The following is a 17654-nucleotide window of genomic DNA, read 5'->3' as shown; positions in this document are numbered from 1 at the left end:
ATGCACGTAGTGCTACAAATGGAATAAGAAAGATTAAACTTAACAGAGGCACGGAAGATATACAAGATTTTGCAGTTTACAGATTATCTGAGAAATGTTAGCCATGTTAGTCGTAAACATAAATAGAACAAGATGCCAGGTATCGTCATTAAAGCTAATTAATACCTTGGATAGCTTTGGATATAATTTAGACAAATACATGTGTAATAATGGTTGGCATGAATCAGTAGGTATACCTTCATAGTTAAATGGACTCATGCGACGTTCTGAATATTTTATTTAAGCTATGTTTCTCTCGTTAAGATCTTCTTTAGTATATTTATATAAATGCTCTCGGTAGGCTTACTGCAGAACTCTTGCATTCCTAATTTATTATGTTTTTATAAGCAAGAACAAGTCTGTGTTTCAATGCTGGAGGCATCAACAAGATTTCTTAACAGGTGGCGCTCCGTCAGCAGTTCCTGGTATCTGAGTAATAGCTTCTTGTGTCACGGAGTTAGGAGACTTGGGGCTGTTTTGACCGAGATCTGTCATTTTTAGCCCCAGATTAATTATAGTTAATACTGTGCATTTTTTCTTTTGTTTCTCGTCCTTGTTGACCAGCGCAGCCTGCCTCCGTCATCTCGTTTAACTAGTAGACTATAATAACTTACTCAGGTCAAGCTCTAGAATTTTCTCCTGTTCTTCAAAACATTCCTCTCCCTAAATAATTTTTCAGTAATATCCATTTTCCCAGCTCACCCTCACTAGGCCTTTCCTTTCTCTTCGTGTTATGCTACGCTATGCCCAAAGGGTCAGTCAGTCTATGGTCAAACATGAGGCAATTAACAGCAAGGAGAAGCGGCCAATATGCTGGCGTAAGAGAGCCTGTCTTGCACCTTCTCGAGGCCATTGAAGGGGATATTGGAGGGCGTGGGTAGTAACTGTTTGTCTGGCTGGTCAACAGTTGGTTACTAGCAGACAGCCAGCCCCTCCCATGACGCATAGCAGGGGAACTGCAGTACAGACACGACCCCTCTAATTACAAATAGATAAGTAAACATGCACAAACATATGTAAATACACACACATACACACACACACACACTGTAAGAAGGCGTTCGGCACAGTTTCACACACATTAGTGCAAAAGCTGGAGGACCAGGCAGGGATAACAGGGAAGGCACTACAGTGGATAAGGGAATACCTGTCAGGAAGACAACAGCGAGTCATGTTACGTGGCGAGTGTCAAAATGGAAGCCTGTGACGAGCGGGGTTCCAAAGGGGTCAGTCCTAGGACCGGTGCTGTTTCTCGTATTTGTGAACGACATAACGGAAGGAACATACTCAGAAGTGTCCTTGTTAGCAAATGATGTGAAGTTGATGAGAAGAATTCAATTGGACGAGGCCCAGGCAGAACTACAAAGAGATCTGGACAGGCTGCAGGCCTGGTCCAGCAACTGGCTCCTGAAGTTCAACCCCACAAAGTGCAGTCATGAAGCTTAGGGAAGGGCAAAGAAGACCGCAGACGAAGTATAGTCTAGGGGGGGGGGCAGAGACTACAAACCTCACTCAAGGAAAGGATATTGGGGTGAGTATAACACCAGGCACATCTCCTGAAGCGCACATCAACCAAATAACTGCTGCAGCATACGGGCGCCTAGCAAACCTAAGAACAGCATTCCGATATCTCAATAAGGAATCGTTCAGGAAACTGTACACCGTGTACGCTAGGCCTATATTGGAGAATGCAGTACCAGTTTGGAATCCACACCTAACCAAGCACGTAAGGGAACTAGAGAAAGTGCAAAAGTTTGCAACAAGACTAGTCCCGGAGCAAAGGGGCATGTCCTACGACGAGAGATTAAGGGAAATAGACCTGATGGCGCTGGAGGACAGGAGAGATAGGGGGGATATGATAACGACACATAAAATGCTGAGAGGAATCGACCAGGTGGACAGAGACAGGATGTTCCAGAGATGGAACACAGCAACATGGGGTCACAGTTGGAAATTGAAGACTCAGATGAATCACAGGGATGTTAGGAAGTATTTCTTCAGTCACAGAGTTGTCAGGAAGTGGAATAATCTGGGAAGTGATGTAGTGGAGGCAGGATCCATACATAGTTTTAAGAAGAGGTATGATAAAGCAGTAAGAGTGACCCCTTCAACCACAACTAGGTGAGAACAAACACACACACACACACACACACACCCACACTTTACCTGTGAGGCCAGGTACTTCATCCCAGCAGCGACCTGAAGAGCTATCTGCAGACAGTCCATTACAGAGAGTGGCTCCGTAGCTGCCTCTTCCCCGGACAAGAGGGCCACGTCCTCGTTGTGGCTCCTGTAGGAGGAACACAGAGATGTTCATATATATTAATACCAATTGTACTGAGAAGCTCTAAAGCCATAGTGGGTCCTAAAGCCTTTGAGAAATGAATGGCAAATGGATTTGATCCGTAGATCGAGAAACCTTTACCAGTGTTAAGAGGTTTCCAGTTGCAACAATGACAAGTCGAGTCAGTATATAATACCCACACCCGTAACCACTCATTGTGAAAAGTGGCTGGGTTGAACTCATTATCAAAAGTGGGTGGATTAACTCTATCAGAGGTAAATGGTCTTAACTCATTAACAGAAGTAAGTTTAAATGCACTCTCAAGAGAGAACAGGTATTTACACTGTAGTTACTTTCAGTACATTAAAAGTAACTAGTGTAAATACTTTAATATGAGAGAGTCGAGTGAATTAAAAACAAGAGCATCTGTTAGCTACCTAACAGATGTTTTTATTTTTAATTCATTCGATGCCCAGATGCGCTTCCCAGCTCATCTGGGCATCTGTCCTCAACTGTACACAGGTGTCTTTTTCTACATCTTGTCGGTATCACTATACCACTTTTCAAGAGATGTAAGGGCAAGGATCCCCCAACATCTAATAATAACTAGGTACTTGAACTTCTCCCATTATCTAGTAATAACTAGGTACTTGAACTCCTCCCAACATCTGGTAATAACTAGGTACTTGAACTCTTCCCATTATCTAGTAACAACTAGGTACTTGAACTCCTCCCAACATCTAGTAATAACTAGGTACTTGAACTCTTCCCAATATCTAGTAACAACTAGGTACTTGAACTCCTCCCAGCATCTAGTAATAACTAGTTACTTGAACTCCTCCCAGCATCTAGTAATAACTAGGTACCTGAACTCTTCCCAATATCTAGTAATAACTAGTTACTTGAACTCCTCCCAGCATCTAGTAATAACTAGGTACCTGAACTCTTCCCAATATCTAGTAATAACTAGTTACTTGAACTCCTCTCAACATCTAGTAATAACTAGGTACCTGAACTCTTCCCAATATCTAGTAATAACTAGTTACTTGAACTCCTCCCAGCATCTAGTAATAACTAGGTACCTGAACTCTTCCCAATATCTAGTAATAACTAGTTACTTGAACTCCTCCCAGCATCTAGTAATAACTAGGTACCTGAACTCTTCCCAATATCTAGTAATAACTAGTTACTTGAACTCCTCCCAGCATCTAGTAATAACTAGGTACCTGAACTCTTCCCAACATCTAGTAATAACTAGGTACTTGAACTCTTCCCAATATCTAGTAATAACTAGTTACTTGAACTCCTCCCAGCATCTAGTAATAACTAGTTACTTGAACTCCTCCCAGCATCTAGTAATAACTAGGTACCTGAACTCTTCCCAATATCTAGTAATAACTAGTTACTTGAACTCCTCCCAGCATCTAGTAATAACTAGTTACTTGAACTAGCATCTAGTAATAACTCTTGAACCCTCCCATATCTAGTAATAACTAGTTACTTGAACTCCTCCCAGCATCTAGTAACAACTAGGTACTTGAACTCTTCCCAGCATCTAGTAATAACTAGTTACTTGAACTCCTCCCAGCATCTAGTAATAACTAGGTACCTGAACTCTTCCCAATATCTAGTAATAACTAGTTACTTGAACTCCTCCCAGCATCTAGTAATAACTAGGTACCTGAACTCCTCCCAATATCTAGTAATAACTAGTTACTTGAACTCCTCCCAGCATCTAGTAATAACTAGTTACTTGAACTCCTCCCAGCATCTAGTAATAACTAGTTACTTGAACTCCTCCCAGCATCTAGTAACAACTAGGTACTTGAACTCCTCCCAGCATCTAGTAATAACTAGTTACTTGAACTCCTCCCAGCATCTAGTAATAACTAGTTACTTGAGCTCCTCCCAGCATCTAGTAATAACTAGTTACTTGAACTCCTCCCAGCATCTAGTAATAACTAGTTACTTGAACTCCTCCCAGCATCTAGTAATAACTAGTTACTTGAACTCCTCCCAGCATCTAGTAATAACTAGTTACTTGAACTCCTCCCAGCATCTAGTAATAACTAGCTACTTGAACTCCTCCCAGCATCTAGTAATAACTAGTTACTTGAACTCCTCCCAGCATCTAGTAATAACTAGTTACTTGAACTCCTCCCAGCATCTAGTAATAACTAGTTTCTTGAACTCCTCCCAGCATCTAGTAATAACTAGTTACTTGAACTCCTCCCAGCATCTAGTAATAACTAGTTACTTGAACTCCTCCCAGCATCTAGTAATAACTAGTTACTTGAACTCCTCCCAGCATCTAGTAATAACTAGGTACCTGAACTCTTCCCAATATCTAGTAATAACTAGTTACTTGAACTCCTCCCAACATCTAGTAATAACTAGGTACCTGAACTCTTCCCAATATCTAGTAATAACTAGTTACTTGAACTCCTCCCAGCATCTAGTAATAACTAGGTACCTGAACTCTTCCCAATATCTAGTAATAACTAGTTACTTGAACTCCTCCCAGCATCTAGTAATAACTAGGTACCTGAACTCTTCCCAATATCTAGTAATAACTAGTTACTTGAACTCCTCCCAGCATCTAGTAATAACTAGTTACTTGAACTCCTCCCAGCATCTAGTAATAACTAGGTACCTGAACTCTTCCCAACATCTAGTAATAACTAGTTACTTGAACTCCTCCCAGCATCTAGTAATAACTAGTTACTTGAACTCCTCCCAGCATCTAGTAATAACTAGTTACTTGAACTCCTCCCAGCATCTAGTAATAACTAGTTACTTGAACTCCTCCCAGCATCTAGTAATAACTAGTTACTTGAACTCCTCCCAGCATCTAGTAATAACTAGTTACTTGAACTCCTCCCAGCATCTAGTAATAACTAGGTACCTGAACTCTTCCCAACATCTAGTAATAACTAGGTACTTGAACTCTTCCCAATATCTAGTAATAACTAGTTACTTGAACTCCTCCCAGCATCTAGTAATAACTAGTTACTTGAACTCCTCCCAGCATCTAGTAATAACTAGGTACCTGAACTCTTCCCAACATCTAGTAATAACTAGTTACTTGAACTCCTCCCAGCATCTAGTAATAACTAGTTACTTGAACTCCTCCCAGCATCTAGTAATAACTAGTTACTTGAACTCCTCCCAGCATCTAGTAATAACTAGTTACTTGAACTCCTCCCAGCATCTAGTAATAACTAGTTACTTGAACTCCTCCCAGCATCTAGTAATAACTAGTTACTTGAACTCCTCCCAGCATCTAGTAATAACTAGTTACTTGAACTCCTCCCAGCATCTAGTAATAACTAGTTACTTGAACTCCTCCCAGCATCTAGTAATAACTAGTTTCTTGAACTCCTCCCAGCATCTAGTAATAACTAGTTACTTGAACTCCTCCCAGCATCTAGTAATAACTAGTTACTTGAACTCCTCCCAGCATCTAGTAATAACTAGTTACTTGAACTCCTCCCAGCATCTAGTAATAACTAGTTACTTGAACTCCTCCCAGCATCTAGTAATAACTAGTTACTTGAACTCCTCCCAGCATCTAGTAATAACTAGTTACTTGAACTCCTCCCAGCATCTAGTAATAACTAGTTACTTGAACTCCTCCCAGCATCTAGTAATAACTAGTTACTTGAACTCCTCCCAGCATCTAGTAATAACTAGTTACTTGAACTCCTCCCAGCATCTAGTAATAACTAGTTACTTGAACTCCTCCCAGCATCTAGTAATAACTAGTTACTTGAACTCCTCCCAGCATCTAGTAATAACTAGTTACTTGAACTCCTCCCAGCATCTAGTAATAACTAGTTACTTGAACTCCTCCCAGCATCTAGTAACAACTAGGTACTTGAACTCCTCCCAGCATCTAGTAATAACTAGTTACTTGAACTCCTCCCAGCATCTAGTAATAACTAGGTACCTGAACTCTTCCCAACATCTAGTAATAACTAGTTACTTGAACTCCTCCCAGCATCTAGTAATAACTAGTTACTTGAACTCGTCCCAGCATCTAGTAATAACTAGTTACTTGAACTCCTCCCAGCATCTAGTAATAACTAGTTACTTGAACTCCTCCCAGCATCTAGTAACAACTAGGTACTTGAACTCCTCCCAGCATCTAGTAATAACTAGTTACTTGAACTCCTCCCAGCATCTAGTAATAACTAGGTACCTGAACTCTTCCCAACATCTAGTAATAACTAGTTACTTGAACTCCTCCCAGCATCTAGTAATAACTAGTTACTTGAACTCCTCCCAGCATCTAGTAATAACTAGTTACTTGAACTCCTCCCAGCATCTAGTAATAACTAGTTACTTGAACTCCTCCCAGCATCTAGTAATAACTAGTTACTTGAACTCCTCCCAGCATCTAGTAACAACTAGGTACTTGAACTCCTCCCAGCATCTAGTAATAACTAGTTACTTGAACTCCTCCCAGCATCTAGTAATAACTAGTTACTTGAGCTCCTCCCAGCATCTAGTAATAACTAGTTACTTGAACTCCTCCCAGCATCTAGTAATAACTAGTTACTTGAACTCCTCCCAGCATCTAGTAATAACTAGTTACTTGAACTCCTCCCAGCATCTAGTAATAACTAGTTACTTGAACTCCTCCCAGCATCTAGTAATAACTAGCTACTTGAACTCCTCCCAGCATCTAGTAATAACTAGTTACTTGAACTCCTCCCAGCATCTAGTAATAACTAGTTACTTGAACTCCTCCCAGCATCTAGTAATAACTAGTTTCTTGAACTCCTCCCAGCATCTAGTAATAACTAGTTACTTGAACTCCTCCCAGCATCTAGTAATAACTAGTTACTTGAACTCCTCCCAGCATCTAGTAATAACTAGTTACTTGAACTCCTCCCAGCATCTAGTAATAACTAGGTACCTGAACTCTTCCCAATATCTAGTAATAACTAGTTACTTGAACTCCTCCCAACATCTAGTAATAACTAGGTACCTGAACTCTTCCCAATATCTAGTAATAACTAGTTACTTGAACTCCTCCCAGCATCTAGTAATAACTAGGTACCTGAACTCTTCCCAATATCTAGTAATAACTAGTTACTTGAACTCCTCCCAGCATCTAGTAATAACTAGGTACCTGAACTCTTCCCAATATCTAGTAATAACTAGTTACTTGAACTCCTCCCAGCATCTAGTAATAACTAGGTACCTGAACTCTTCCCAACATCTAGTAATAACTAGGTACTTGAACTCTTCCCAATATCTAGTAATAACTAGTTACTTGAACTCCTCCCAGCATCTAGTAATAACTAGGTACCTGAACTCTTCCCAACATCTAGTAATAACTAGTTACTTGAACTCCTCCCAGCATCTAGTAATAACTAGTTACTTGAACTCCTCCCAGCATCTAGTAATAACTAGTTACTTGAACTCCTCCCAGCATCTAGTAATAACTAGTTACTTGAACTCCTCCCAGCATCTAGTAATAACTAGTTACTTGAACTCCTCCCAGCATCTAGTAATAACTAGTTACTTGAACTCCTCCCAGCATCTAGTAATAACTAGTTACTTGAACTCCTCCCAGCATCTAGTAATAACTAGTTACTTGAACTCCTCCCAGCATCTAGTAATAACTAGTTTCTTGACCTCCTCCCAGCATCTAGTAATAACTAGTTACTTGAACTCCTCCCAGCATCTAGTAACAACTAGTTACTTGAACTCCTCCCAGCATCTAGTAATAACTAGTTACTTGAACTCCTCCCAGCATCTAGTAATAACTAGTTACTTGAACTCCTCCCAGCATCTAGTAATAACTAGTTACTTGAACTCCTCCCAGCATCTAGTAATAACTAGTTACTTGAACTCCTCCCAGCATCTAGTAATAACTAGTTACTTGAACTCCTCCCAGCATCTAGTAATAACTAGTTACTTGAACTCCTCCCAGCATCTAGTAATAACTAGTTACTTGAACTCCTCCCAGCATCTAGTAATAACTAGTTACTTGAACTCCTCCCAGCATCTAGTAATAACTAGTTACTTGAACTCCTCCCAGCATCTAGTAATAACTAGTTACTTGAACTCCTCCCAGCATCTAGTAATAACTAGTTACTTGAACTCCTCCCAGCATCTAGTAATAACTAGTTACTTGAACTCCTCCCAGCATCTAGTAATAACTAGTTACTTGAACTCCTCCCAGCATCTAGTAATAACTAGTTACTTGAACTCCTCCCAGCATCTAGTAATAACTAGTTACTTGAACTCCTCCCAGCATCTAGTAATAACTAGTTACTTGAACTCCTCCCAGCATCTAGTAATAACTAGTTACTTGAACTCCTCCCAGCATCTAGTAATAACTAGTTACTTGAACTCCTCCCAGCATCTAGTAATAACTAGTTACTTGAACTCCTCCCAGCATCTAGTAATAACTAGTTACTTGAACTCCTCCCAGCATCTAGTAATAACTAGTTACTTGAACTCCTCCCAGCATCTAGTAATAACTAGTTACTTGAACTCCTCCCAGCATCTAGTAATAACTAGTTACTTGAACTCCTCCCAGCATCTAGTAATAACTAGTTACTTGAACTCCTCCCAGCATCTAGTAATAACTAGTTACTTGAACTCCTCCCAGCATCTAGTAATAACTAGTTACTTGAACTCCTCCCAGCATCTAGTAATAACTAGGTACCTGAACTCTTCCCAAGATCTAGTAATAACTAGTTACTTGAACTCCTCCCAGCATCTAGTAACAACTAGGTACTTGAACTCCTCCCAGCATCTAGTAATAACTAGTTACTTGAACTCCTCCCAGCATCTAGTAATAACTAGTTACTTGAACTCCTCCCAGCATCTAGTAACAACTAGTTACTTGAACTCCTCCCAGCATCTAGTAACAACTAGGTACTTGAACTCCTCCCAGCATCTAGTAATAACTAGTTACTTGAACTCCTCCCAGCATCTAGTAACAACTAGGTACTTGAACTCCTCCCAGCATCTAGTAATAACTAGTTACTTGAACTCCTCCCAGCATCTAGTAACAACTAGGTACTTGAACTCCTCCCAGCATCTAGTAATAACTAGTTACTTGAACTCCTCCCAGCATCTAGTAACAACTAGGTACTTGAACTCCTCCCAGCATCTAGTAATAACTAGTTACTTGAACTCCTCCCAGCATCTAGTAACAACTAGGTACTTGAACTCCTCCCAGCATCTAGTAATAACTAGTTACTTGAACTCCTCCCAGCATCTAGTAACAACTAGGTACTTGAACTCCTCCCAGCATCTAGTAATAACTAGTTACTTGAACTCCTCCCAGCATCTAGTAACAACTAGGTACTTGAACTCTTCCCAATATCTAGTAATAACTAGTTACTTGAACTCCTCCCAGCATAAATAACAAAAAGACACAATACCGTGACTGGAACGATACACAAATAACCCGCACATAAAAGAGAGAAGCTTACGACGACGTTTCGGTCCGACTTGGACCGTGTGACTTTGTAAATGGTCCCCGTCGGACCGAAACGTCGTCGTAAGCTTCTCTCTTTTATGTGCGGGTTATTTGTGTATCCTCCCAGCATCTAGTAATAACTAGTTACTTGAACTCCTCCCAGCATCTAGTAATAACTAGTTACTTGAACTCCTCCCAGCATCTAGTAATAACTAGGTACTTGAACTCCTCCCAGCATCTAGTAATAACTAGGTATGTGAACTCCACCCCACATCTAGTAATAATTAGGTATGTGAACTCCTCCCAGCATCTAGTAATAACTAGGTACTCTAATGTTAGTCTACTGTGGGTAGTCACATACTGTTTAGTATACCTAAAATGTGTAGGGTAAAAGTAACTGTGGAATTAAGCAAGCTTGCTTTGGAAAGCAAAACTTTCTTTTCGGGTTGATTAGCTCTCGGAATCTAATTTCTGGAAATTATTTCCTGGCAACTTGCAGCAAACAACTATCTCCAAGCACAATACAGCCGGCAAACCGGAAATCTTTTGTCAAGAAAAAAAAACAATTAGGAGAAAGGAAGGAATGAGAGAGCAGATTACATCTCAAGGAAGTTTGACAAGTATGTATGTATATGTATATATGCATATGTATGTATGTAAATACGATTTATATATATATATATATATATATATATATATATATATATATATATATATATATATATATATATATAATATATATATATATATATATATATATATATATATATATATATATATATATATATATATATATATATATATATATATATATATATATATATATATTTATATATATATATATATATATATATATATATATATATATATATATGTATATATATATATATATATATATATATTATTTTATTATCACACTGGCCGATTCCCACCAAGGCAGGGTGGCCCGAAAAAGAAAAACTTTCACCATCATTCACTCCATCACTGTCTTGCCAGAAGGGTGCTTTACACTACAGTTTTCAAACTGCAACATTAACACCCCTCCTTCAGAGTGCAGGCACTGTACTTCGCATCTCCAGGACTCAAGTCCGGCCTGCCGGTTTCCCTGAACCCCTTCATAAATGTTACTTTGCTCACACTCCAACAGCACGTCAAGTATTAAAAACCATTCGTCTCCATTCACTCCTATCAAACACGCTCACGCACGCCTGCTGGAAGTCCAGCCCCTCTCACACAAAACCTCCTTTACCCCCTCCCTCCAACCTTTCCTAGGCCGACCCCTACCCCGCCTTCCTTCCACTACAGACTGATACACTCTTGAAGTCATTCTGTTTCGCTCCATTCTCTCTACATGTCCGAACCACCTCAACAACCCTTCCTCAGCCCTCTGGACAACAGTTTTAGTAATCCCGCACCTCCTCCTAACTTCCAAACTACGAATTCTCTGCATTATATTCACACCACACATTGCCCTCAGACATGACATCTCCACTGCCTCCAGCCTTCTCGCTGCAACATTCATCACCCATGCTTCACACCCATATAAGAGTGTTGGTAAAACTATACTCTCATACATTCCCCTCTTTGCCTCCAAGGACAAAGTTCTTTGTCTCCACAGACTCCTAAGTGCACCACTCACCCTTTTCCCCTCATCAATTCTATGATTCACCTCATCCTTCATAGACCCATCCGCTGACACGTCCACTCCCAAATATCTGAATACATTCACCTCCTCCATACTCTCTCCCTCCAATCTGATATCCAATCTTTCATCACCTAATATTTTTGTTATCTTCATAACCTTACTCTTTCCTGTATTCACTTTTAATTTTCTTCTTTTGCACACCCTACCAAATTCATCCACCAATCTTTGCAACTTCTTTTCAGAATCTCCCAAGAGCACAGTGTCATCAGCAAAGAGCAACTGTGACAACTCCCACATTATGTGTGATTCTTTATCTTTTAACTCCACGCCTCTTGTCAAGACCCTCGCATTTACTTCTCTTACAACCCCATCTAGAACTGTACTGGGGACCCTCATCCTCGGAGAAAAGAATAAACTTGCTTCAGGGAAAACTCAAGGTTCTCCCTGAAGCTGTTTGAGAATTTTCTCCTGCTACCCCCTATATTTCAAGTTTGTTTTATTTAAAAACAAAATACATTGGCCAAACATTCAGAAAAATAGAACAGAAAGTAAAACAACATAGGTAACTCAGAGCTACATCTCGAATACTTCGTCCAGCTCCCCTGCGGTGGGCCGCGTGCCCAGGATGCTGCAGGCATTTCCTCTCTGGATCGCAACACTGAGTCTCTGAAAGAGGAAGCTGGTCGGTCGCCCTGTGGTCCTTGGTTTCTATGATGAGCTTTTCACCCAGCTCTTTGAGGAACTTTAGAGCACACTTGCCCCATGCACCATGGGTCTCCGACCCTATTGGAATGAAGTTATAGCAAGGGGGAAGTACTTCATATTTTCGGATCTTCTGGGTCTCCCTGTGGCTGGCAGCTCCACCCCCTTCCACTACGGAGTATGACAAGTAGGTGTCTGCCAATGTGGCGGCACAGGTGTAGTCCCAGGCAATCTGCTTTCCATCCTTCCAGGGTAGTATAGTGGCTCCATCAGGATGCTTTTGACTTCCATCAGACCTCTGTACTTGGGGTTCCCGTTGAGCTGGGCAACGGGCTGTGGCGAGGCTTCTCTTTATGATGTCATTGACCTCCTCATGTCTGGCATACTTCCTTTCTGCTGTGTGACACACGAGACCATATGTATTTATATATGTATGTATACATATATACACAAATAGGATGGGGTCCACCTCTGGTGTAAATTGTGGGGCCTATAGCCTCGAAGAAGTGGATAAAAAGGCTTCAAGGAAGAATACTTGGATTTCTTCTTGAAGCCATTTGAATATTCCACTTCCCTACCACCCCATCTTTTCATTTTTTTATACATGTTTATATATATATATATATATATATATATATATATATATATATATATATATATATATATATATATATATATATATATATATATATATATATATATATATATATATATATATATATATATGCCAGTGCCATCACTGAATGGGAGACTCTTGCTGGTCCAGCACCAAACCCTAGTGCAGCACTGGCTCACAAACAGTCAAGGTGGGATGGCCCCATCGCTGAAAAGGTGCTTGCCAACATGCTCAGGGTTGCAACATCAGATAGGAAGACTGCCCGTCTCCAGGCTGTGAGCGCACCTCACTCCGGGGACTTCCTCCAAACAGTTCCCATATCGGCAATGGGAAAGCGACGCGACCCTAAAACCCTCCGTATTGCAGTGGCTCTGCGCCTTGCTGCCCCAATTCACACAGAATATATGTGTATTTGCGGCGAAGAGCAAGCAGACCAATACGGTCTACATGGTCTTAACTGTTTCAAAACCAAGGGCTGGCATGCAAGACACAAAGAGGTCAATGACATCATAAAGAGAACCCTTGCTACAGCTGGATGCCCAGCCGAGAAGGAGCCCCGATCACTAGCAGCCAACAATACCCACAACCCAGCAAACCACCCCGACGGTATCACCATCTATCCTTGGAAGAACGGCAAGCTCTTAGCATGGGACTGCTGTATAGCCCTTGTGGCTTAGCGCTTCTTTTTGATTATAATAATAATAATTAGCATGGGACTATACCTGTGTGTCCACACTGGCTGACACCTATATCCATCACAGCGTGGGGCGACAAGGAGCTGCTGACCACAGGGAGTACAAGATCAGCAAGTACAGGGACATAAGCCAACAGAATCAATTTGTCCCAGTGGGATCAGAGACCTTGGGATCATGGGGAAATAATGCCACACGTTTCCTTAAAGAATTGGGTTACAGACTCATCGACACCACCAGGGACCCAAGGGCAGCCACTTTCATGTTCCAGTGCCTCAGCATAGCCATCCAGTGGGGAAATGCTTGCTTCTTACTTGGCTCGCGTCTGGCTTCGAAGGAGCTGGAGGAAATTCATGATCTTTAATATTGTACCATTGTATTCATGTTTGTGTTTTTCTGCAAATGTATTATGCTTATTAATAAATGTTCATATAGAATATAAAATATAGGGGGTGGTAGGAGAAGAAAAATATTCAAACAGCTCCGGGGAGAGCTTTGAGTTTTCCCTGAGGTACGTTTATTGTCTTCTCTGAGGATGAGGGTCCCCATTCCAGCTAAAGAGGTTGTACCTCTCTCTCTCTCTTCAGCTTAATGCTCCCGAATGTTCAAGGATTCTAGTATTTAAATTATAGTCTTGAGAAGATACAAGTCATTCCCGTCTGTTATGAATTATATTTATAACAAAATACTACGTACTTTGATGCAGAGTGTATATATATATATATATATATATATATATATATATATATATATATATATATATATATATATATATATATATATACATTCGGGAGCATTAAGCTGAATGAAGCTTGCGACAACTTAACCAGTCTTACGTACCATCGGGAAACACCCCCATCAATTTGATCACCCACACAGTTGACCTCGGTTTCTCTAGGTCAGTCAGTGGGTGACCTCATTTTGGTGGCGTTACTGTCACACCTCCACAAGTCTAGTATTGTGAGGTCAATGGCTTAGAAAACTAACAAGTTGAAGAATAAGACACTTTTGCAACTTCTTGGAATCTCCTATATATTGGCCTGAAGAAGACACTGGCTGGCGAAACGTTTCATCACCAAAGATTCCCAAAAGTTTGGTAATAGAGTTGTGGATGAGTGGAACAAACTCCCAAGTACAGTTATAGAGGCCAGAACGTTGTGTAGCTTTAAAAATAGGTTGGATAAATACATGAGTGGGTGTGAGTTGGACCTGATTAGCTTGTGCTGCCAGGACGGTTGCCGTGTTCCTCCCTTAAGTCAAGGTGACCTGACCTGACTAGGTTGGGTGCATTGGCTTAAGCCGGTAGGAGACTTGGACCTGCCTCGCATGGGCCAGTAGGCCTGCTGCAGTGTTCCTTCGTTCTTATGTTCCTAAATGATGCACATGTGTCTCAGTTATCATCCCTGGTGTTGGTGGCAACGATGGCTCTGTACAGTTGTTGCTTCTAGGAATATCTGGTGTTAACTGAATATTCTTTTTGTAATTTCTATGTTACTCTTCTTTCTGTTAACTTAGTAATAATTTCTGTGATTTCTTTCTAGGTATTTTAGGCCAACCTGACGTGAGCTGTTTTTTCTTGGTTAACTTTTACTTAACTCTTGAGTTCTTGCTTCTCCGTTAACTTTGTCTTATGTCATCTAATTTTATAGTTTATCTTTTTTTCATTGTTAGCTTAGTTACATATAGGACTTTCTGGTAGCCTAGTCTTATTAGTGTCATTTTTAAATTCAATGTTTAGTACCTGTTTATCAGTTACTTTAAATACATATTTTACAACTCTGTATTATTCTAACTCGTCAGAGGTTATACTGTGACTCAGTGCTTGATGCTGCATCATTAACATATTTTTTTTTAAAAGAAATCAATGACTCTTGATAACGGCTTGCCGGCGAGGTGCGTCTTGGCAGATGTTAATTAATTTGATTCCAGATTTTTTCTCTGTCGAGGTGTGACATAAGAGGTTGTTGGCGCTGTCTGTTGGGTAGGGCTGTTGGTTACTGTCCTCGCCGGGAGCCTTCCTGAAACCTAAATTGCCACGAAAACTGTGTTTGTGTACACTGACGAAACTACTTGCTGGACTGAGGCTGCTAACTCTGTTGTTCTTCTGGAAGGTGTCCTTGTTGTACTGTCAAGTCGCTCCTAGTTAGAAGGAACCTGGGCACTTGACAAGGCTTGTGACCTTGCTAGGTAGGGAAGGAGGGCATAAAGGGACGCGTTAAACCCAATTAAGAAGCCATCAGGACAGATATATCAATGCCAGAAGGGAGTTCTGAAGTATGACGGAGTGAAGCTGAATCAATCACTGCTCCTCTTTCTCCCCAATAAATACTCACCGGCCCATTACGAAGTCAACAAAAATTACTCATTTGAAGGATACATAAAAAAAAAAAACTATTTCAATAACAAAATGGCAAAGCCCGGAAAATACTTTTATTAAATTGTGAAATTACGCTGGATGTGAAATAAGTTTTTATTATTATATTAAGATTATTGAAACTGTTGCATGTGACAGATGTGATTAAACAGGAAGTAAAAGTGTTTTTCTTTTTATCATTTCTGGATGAGAGAGGAGAATGGGAAATTTCTTTGCAACTTTCTTGAAAAGTCTGCTGTCAATTAGCCTCCAGTGTTCAAGTGGAGAGTCGTGGTTTGTGAGCCATCATTTATATAATCGTTCTGTCATTGTCAAAAAAACAGCAACAGCAATAGCAGCAGGAGGAGTAGCAGCAGCAAAAATAACAGCAATGGCAGCAACAGCAGCCCAGTAGAAGCAGTAGCAGCTGCAGTCGCAGCAGCAGCAGCAGCAACAGCAGCAGCAGCTGCTGCTGCTGCTGCAGCATCTTGGGTGATTGATCTGCAGCCGTCTTCTCGTTCTGTGAACGTTATGTTAGACTATTATAGTGACGAGGGTGAGCTGAGGAGAGGATGAAGAGGAGGTGAAGATGCAATGAAGAGGAGGTGAAGGATAAAGAGGAGATGAAGGGGAGGCATGAAACTATGAAGATAAGGTGAATGGGAGAAGTGGAAATAGTAAAGAGATGAAGAGGAAGAGAAAACGAAGGGATGAAGGAGTACAAAAACGAAATACAGAAGACACTATGAGAGCTGATGTGAGGAGTGAGATAGGATGGTGGGGAGGATAACAGAAGAGGAAAGATAGATGTCATGCACTGAACGCTACGAAGAATGAAAAGAAAAGTAATAAGAGAAACGAAAAAGGAGAAACGCGGACAGTGGATATTTTTTTAATAAGCAGAAGAGAAATACGAGATGAAACAAAGCTAAAAGAGAAGACAGAAAAAAGACAATTTTGGTAAAAGAAAGTTTGAAACAGAGAGAGCGAGAGAGAGAGAGAGAGAGAGAGAGAGAGAGAGAGAGAGAGAGAGAGAGAGAGAGAGAGAGAGAGAGAGAGAGAGAGAGAGAGAGAGAGAGAGAGAGAGAGAGAGAGAGAGAGAGAGAGAGAGAGAGAGTGAGAGAGAGAGAGAGAGAGAGAGAGAGAGAGAGAGAGAGAGAGAGAGAGAGAGAGAGAGAGAGAGAGAGAGAGAGAGAGAGAGAGAGAGAGAGAGAGAGAGAGAGAGAGAGAGAGAGAGAGAGAGAGAGAGAGAGAGAGAGAGAGAGAGAGAGAGAGAGAGAGAGAGAGAGAGAGAGAGAGAGAGAGAGAGAGAGAGAGAGAGAGAGAGAGAGAGAGAGATCATACATACCCAGGATGACTCGAGTATGGAACACATTCGTTCAGCATAATGATGTCAACGAGATAACGTCAGTTGATCAAATGAAAATGCTGGCCCACAGATGGCTCCAACTTCATCCTGTTCCCTACTTGTATGTCTCATAACAATAAAAATGCTTTCAAATGAGCTGATGTAGGTAATACAGCTCAGCTTGTCAATAAAGAATTAGGAATCCTTAACCTGTAAATAGCTTGTCAATAAAGCTAGGGATCCTTAACCTTGTCAAACCATAAAAAAAAAAAAAAAAAAAAAAAAAAAAAAAAAAAAAAAAAAAAAAAAAGAGAGAGAGAGAGAGAGAGAGAGAGAGAGAGGGAGAGAGAGAGGGAGAGAGAGAGAGAGAGAGAGAGAGAGAGAGACATTTGCACCTGAGAAAACACAAATGATGATGAATTCTAGGCACCAAGATGATAATGCTGGTGCAGTAGTAAGGATGAATGGGAGGGTGTTGGCACCTGGGGAAGAAATTGATATCCCTGGGGTGAAATTTAATTCCAAACT

General features: G+C 40.7%; 1 protein-coding gene across 1 annotated transcript in view; it reads right to left on the bottom strand.

The window, feature by feature from the left end:
* Positions 1 to 17654, bottom strand: part of LOC128685951 (BDNF/NT-3 growth factors receptor) — a 147181-nt gene that overhangs the window by 71951 nt on the left and 57576 nt on the right. The window contains exons 10-11 of the mRNA XM_070083116.1: positions 2206 to 2329; positions 1 to 12 (exon numbers count right to left, since the gene is read on the bottom strand). The exon at positions 1 to 12 is cut by the window's left edge and continues 102 nt beyond it. Coding sequence (XP_069939217.1) covers positions 1 to 12; positions 2206 to 2329 — 136 coding nt within the window. The remainder of the gene's footprint in view (positions 13 to 2205; positions 2330 to 17654) is intronic.

This window comes from Cherax quadricarinatus, chromosome 9 (genome assembly GCF_038502225.1).
Source record: "Cherax quadricarinatus isolate ZL_2023a chromosome 9, ASM3850222v1, whole genome shotgun sequence".
Lineage (NCBI taxonomy): Eukaryota > Metazoa > Arthropoda > Malacostraca > Decapoda > Parastacidae > Cherax > Cherax quadricarinatus.
Note: the sequence above shows the minus strand (reverse complement) of the source record. Positions and strands in the feature narration are given on the sequence as shown.